Source organism: Apaloderma vittatum, unplaced genomic scaffold (assembly GCF_000703405.1).
Source record: "Apaloderma vittatum isolate BGI_N311 unplaced genomic scaffold, ASM70340v1 scaffold39482, whole genome shotgun sequence".
Taxonomy (NCBI): Eukaryota; Metazoa; Chordata; class Aves; order Trogoniformes; family Trogonidae; genus Apaloderma; species Apaloderma vittatum.
The window spans coordinates 1-5,666 of record NW_009702656.1 but is presented as its reverse complement, the minus strand read 5'-3'; the positions used below and the strand labels follow the sequence as shown (position 1 = coordinate 5,666).

At 47.5% G+C, this 5,666-nt stretch overlaps 1 protein-coding gene across 1 annotated transcript; it reads left to right on the top strand.

Annotated features, from left to right (window-relative positions):
- Positions 1-511: 511 nt before the first annotated feature.
- MPZL2 (myelin protein zero-like 2) lies at positions 512-4,273 on the top strand. The gene is made up of 5 exons (XM_009864313.1): positions 512-566; positions 2,711-2,877; positions 3,188-3,398; positions 3,648-3,792; positions 4,213-4,273. The coding sequence occupies exons 1-5, from the start codon at positions 512-514 to the stop codon at positions 4,271-4,273; spliced, it is 639 nt and encodes a 212-aa protein (XP_009862615.1).
- Positions 4,274-5,666: the final 1,393 nt, after the last annotated feature.

Sequence of the window (5,666 nt, the reverse complement as noted above, 5' to 3'; positions counted from 1 at the left end):
AGGAATTTCCATCTGCTGGCTGTGCGCCCACACTGCTCCACCGACTGTTTGTTTTGGGTTGCTTTTTTTGGATCCTTTGCAGCTTTTTTGCCTAACAAACGGCCCTCATTCCGTCAGGTATCTGTGAACACCGGCAGCTTTTCTTTTAGGAGCACCAAATACCTCCCACGAGAGGGGAGTGGTTTCAGGTGGAAGCTGGGAGGAGGGATGATTGCCACACAAAAGAGCAAAGGAATATGGGAGGCAAAAGAAATTAAGCTTACCTTGAAAATCTCCCTCTTTTATGCACAGGAGTGAGCTGGGCTGGCCGCACCTTGGCTTTCAGAGCAAGGGCAGGGAGTGCTCTCTGACTCAAGCAGGAAGGAGTACAAGCCAAGCTGGGAGAAAGGAATGTGCTCTGCTGTGCTGGGAAGACTTTGAGAAACTCGCCTTTCATCTGGTTATTGAGAACCTGAAGCGAATTTCTCTTTCCAGTACTGCTCGACCTGTGGTGTACAGACTTGGCGTCGTGATGCGTGGCCCCAGCTGGCTGGGTGCTGTGCTCTTCCTTGGGGTACAGCTCCGAGGTAAGGAAACCTGGTACTGCCTGGCCTCGGCTGCTCTCTCTGACTTTCCTCTCCTGATCCCTTAATTATCGTCCTCATTCAGGCAGCGGCTTTACAGGAGTCCCAGATACTTGTTGTGGACAACTGTTGTGATTCCTTTGGTCCGGGGTTGACTGCAAGTGACATAAAGTGATTGAGTTTCTTGGACAAACAGGTTCAGGTGTGTTCACGCGGAACGAGAACACTGATCTCATTCTGAGCTCTGGTTACAGTCTTTTCGCCTCCTGCCAGGAATCTGTACTTTACTCCTAGATGTTTTTTTTCACTATCTTTGTTACTTGAAAATCAGAGATTGTTAAGCAGCACTGGGTTTAGATCCTTTACACAGCAACGGTTCCAGACCCACAACAAACTTCCTTGGATTTTCAGTGGTTTATATCAATGCAACTGGAGTCTAAGAACACCATGTCCTCCTTTCCCAAAGCATCAGCACATGGATGTGCTCGGTGTCTTGAAAAAAGTGTTATGCTTGTTTCCCACAGTTTTTCTTTTGAAGGCATTTAAAATGAAAAGATCTGACAACTGAATCTTTGAATGAGAAACATGATCTCTGCCAATGAAGGTTTTCAAATGTGAACACTTTCAACATTTTGGTATTTCAAATGTTTTCTCCTTTGAGAAAAGAAACTATTTGGCCAGGAAGTTATTGGTTATACATGATTTTCAAATATAGAAATTGTATTGATTGTCTGTCTTACGAAGCCGTATTTTACAAGCCCAGATAAGCTGCATTTTTTTTTTTTTTTGTCTGGATTCACCCTGGGGTAAGATAACTCATTTTTCCAAAGTCACAGGAAATTATGAATACTTTCTTCTTCTGCCGAGTTAGTCTGACTGGTGAGGAAACAATCAGGAACAGGGACGACTGTCCTTTTCAGCAGCAGCAAGATTTTCAGCTCAGCGCTGCTCTGTTGTGGAAACCAACACACTAACTTGGACAGCTAAAGGGGTCAGGCAAGCAACATGGTAACTGCAGGGGGAAAAGGGGGAACTTAGAGCACCACAGTTTTGGAGGCACCAGCCTGTCAGGGTGACTGGGCTCTGGAACGGCAGGGCAAGCGTGAGGATGGGTAGGGCTCAGTTGTCAGAGGCATCTTCACCAGCAACCCTTCACTTTTCTTATTTTTCGTTTCTCTCCTTGCTGTGTCTCGATGCTCTCATTTTTGCTGATCGTCTCTCTTTCGGGGTAGCATTGAACTGCTGATGCTGACTTGTTTTTAAAGTGGCAGCTGTGGTGGTTTGGTTAACAGAGGATGTTTCTTTGACAAACAAATGCTTACCTAATTTACCTTGAGGATTTCCTGTAGAGTCTCCCTGCCTGACCGTATTTGACTACAGTTGTCTAGCTGGGCTATTAACCTTCTAACAGGCACCTCTTACATCAATAAAAGCAGTTTTTACCATGGCATGCGTGACTCTCGGGCTGATAATACAAAATGGAAAGTTCTAGCGTAGGAAATAGGAATTGTTTACTGGGGCTCGGCAGTCCTACTTGAAAGGGCAGGACTGCTTTTCTGAAGAAATCTGCCTGGGGAAACGAGTGCAATAGAGTGTAATCGCTTGTGAAAATACAACCAGGACAACCACATGAGAAGTTATGTGGTATCTCTAGTGCCAGTCAGGACCAAGTGTGTGTTTAAGGAGGGCTGGCATTTACAACAGCATTGCACCTCCTAGATGTCAAGTTTTGCTCATTGAAGAGGCACGTTTTCCCCCAAGGTAAAGTCTATTGTCCCTGTAGGCAAGTCCTTCTCAATGGTCCTTTCTCAACTAGTTATCAGTTCTGTAAGTGTGTAACTGGGCAGCCACAAAACTACTGAAGAAAGCACTGTACCAGCAGTCCAGCTGAATGGAAACCCCTCAAACTCCCTGCAGCTTGCACAGCAGCTGAGAAAAACCCGTGAAGCACCGGGGATCTCTTGGATTCTGCATACACAGGATCATCTCCCTCAGTAATTACATCTGTGTTTGTGATTGTCAGTTAAACATTGACAGGGATAGATAAGGCAGGCTCCCGCGTAGACTAAGCACAGATAAGGAAAAGTGGAGAGCTACTCCTAGAGAGTAGGTTTCTTTGCCCCTAACTCCTGTTGTTTGCCCTGCAGCACTGTGGCCGGTGGCAGCCATGGAAGTTCATACTTCCAAGGAGGTGGATGCTGTGAATGGCACTAACCTGAGGTTAAAATGCACCTTCTCCAGCAGCAGCCCTATTAGCCAGAAGCTGTCAGTGACCTGGAACTTCCAGCCAGAGGACCTGAGCTCTCATGAGCCAGTGAGTGAGACCTTTATGCTCCATTTCATTGATGTACATGTGCCCAGACAAACCAGTCCCAAGGCTCAGCACTGGGTAAGCCCAGTGACTGCAGACATTCCCGGTGTGGGTACGGGCAAGCGCGGCTGAAGCGCACAGGGTGCTGTCTTGTGAAATGGCCCCGGAGTTCATCTGAGAGTGACTGGGCCAACACAGCTCTCCTCAGCTCAGGGCATGTGCATCGGCCGGTGCCAGTCCACTTCCACATGCTGCTGCTTCTCACAAAGACTGTGCAGTGCGTAGGAATGACAGCTTCCTCTCCTTCTTGCAGGTATTTTATTATCTGAGTGAGCCCTACACTCTGTCTACAGGACGGTTTAAAGAGCGAGTCACCTGGGATGGGAATATTGAGCGTAATGATGTTTCCATCATCATCTGGAATTTGCAGCCCACCGACAACGGGACGTTCACCTGCCAGGTGAAGAACCCACCAGACGTTGATGGCACAATTGGTGAAGTGCGACTCAGAGTTGTGCAGAAAGGTAAGGGGCCAAGAAGCCACCAGAGGCGGTGTGAATTTAGTGAGTGCAAAGCACTGGCAGGTCTTCCTCCGCTTTGGGGAAAATATACGGAAGAAAAGGGTTTATAAAGGGAAAGTATGAGGCTAGTTAATGGATACAGGGGAAAAGGTGCCAGAGGAAAGATTGTGTTCACAGACCCGGGTTCGCAGCCTCCCATTGAGAGCCCCCTGTGTATCCCTCATGTTCATTTATCTGTTTCTCTCCATTCAGTGCATTTCTCAGAAATCCACTTCCTGGCTGTGGCCATTGGGTCTGCCTGTGTGGTGATGATCATTGTGGTGATGGTTGTGATTATCTGTCAACACCGTCGGAAGAAAGCGCAAGAGAAGAGGATCGAGGTGGCAGACACAGAACTGTAAGGGCAGAGGCGGGAAAGCAAGCCTTCTGGGAAAGCTTGTCAAATACGTTCTTGTAACTATTCCAAATCATTGCCTCGGACCCTTAACTAAGTGTCTACAATGCAAAACTGCCAGCACAATTAGCACTAATTGGCTGCTTACTTGCAGTCAGAACAGAGCGCCAGGGCGAACAAGCTTCAGAGCCCTCATTTTGCTCTAGCCCTTCTCTCTTGGAGAAGGATCCTGCTCTTGTGGTGGTAGTTGGCAGCTGATCACTCTGTTCGCTCCCCCATGAACCTGACACTGTGTGCAACGTGCTTGTGATCTTACCATAAAACTTCTTTTTATATGTAACCCAGAAAGTGACTGCTCAGTGTATTCGTGACTGATCTGGGATTTTTTCTTCATCTCCCCCCCTCTCCCCCTTTTTATAACAGGAGAGAGAAGGAGAATCTGAAGATTAGAGAAGAAAAGGAAGCCACTCCTTTGGAAGACTAGAGGTCTTTGATGGCAGGTATCCCTTCAAACATTGTCTAATTAACGTCTCAGTGTTAGTGCTGACTTTTTAAGACAGTTTCACTCAAGCATTTCACCTTTATAGCCATGGCAGCCGCAAACAGAAACACCTGAGACCACCGACACACTCTGCTCTTGAGGAGCCTTCAGAGAGCCTGGCAAGAGCAGAGGCAGTGTAGCCAGAACTCCCTCGTAACTGTAGAAGAGATTTCTCCACCTAAGTGTTGAGAATCATAAGTAGGGAAGCTGTTGCTGCTGCTTTCCGCGACATGCCTGCTCTGTGGCTAAAGCAGAGTGAATTAATTTCTTTTCACTAGTTTTCAATTTGCTTTTTCCTTCTTTTAATCTTTATTGTTTTAAAATTGCTACATGGAGACAGAAACTGTTTCCAGATTTGCTGGCTTTGCTGAAACACTTCAGCTTAATTTTTGCCCACTCAGTTTCTGAGGTCAGCGGTTGATTGTTTCTGTTTCCAACAATTACCCTGAGTAACGCATCTGGTTTGTTTTTCTTATAATCTTTTATTCTCAGGTACTACTAAAGGACATGGCAAAAGCTTGTAATTTTGGATGTTAGAACAAAGCCGAATGGCAGACGCCTCACGCTGTGAGCGTGGTACCCCTGCTCAACCTGAAATTCTTGCAAGGAAAGAGGACGACATTAACATAAGTTGTAAATTTCCTTCACTGAAGCAAGGCAGCGGGAACTTGCCCTATGAACAAGGAACTTCCCTTGATCTTCACACCTGCAGAACATGAAGCAAGCTGCTCTGAAGATGGGGAAATGCCAAAAGACTTGAACAAAATGCCAGGATAGCTGACTGAACAGAGATTTTCAAAGTGTCTAAGCAGACGTGCTCTCGCACCTTAAAAATCGCAAGGTGCATAGACATTGCCCTATTTTTCTTCCCTCAAAATCCTCCTTGCCATTACGCAAAGACATGAGGGATCAGAGGGACAGCCAGTTGCTGCACTATACTTTAAATCTCTGTGCTGCTTTAAACGGGAAGTGTTACAGTTTGGGAATGTATGCCGTTTCTTAATAGCGATAACATTTATTGGCGAGGGTGTGTTCTGTATCGCTCTCCTATAGCTTTGGTGGGCTTTATAACTGCGGTAGCTGAGGACATTGCTTTCTGCTGCTTCAGCAGCCCCCCTCCCCTTCCCAGTCCTGCTCTGCCGGTCCATCCCGCCGCTGGCGTCCTCTCCCGTGGGCTCCGCTGCCCTCGGAGGGAGCCCACCGGGCCCTCAGGGGCACAACTGGGGGCACCCTGAAGCTTTGGCTGGCAGTCGCACCCCAGGCTCGGCCTGCCCTACGCAAGTGATGCGCTGGCGTCCCTTGGCCGTCCATGGGTGCGCTCGGCGGCTCCGAGGGC

Bases quoted from the DNA above. Each gene is read 5' to 3' on its own strand.
- MPZL2 (XM_009864313.1), top strand. From the start codon at position 512: ATGCGTGGCCCCAGCTGGCTGGGTGCTGTGCTCTTCCTTGGGGTACAG. The intron at 2,878-3,187 runs GTGAGTGAGACC...TCCTTCTTGCAG, and splicing joins ACCTGAGCTCTCATGAGCCA to GTATTTTATTATCTGAGTGA. The intron at 3,793-4,212 runs GTAAGGGCAGAG...TTTTTATAACAG, and splicing joins GAGGTGGCAGACACAGAACT to GAGAGAGAAGGAGAATCTGA.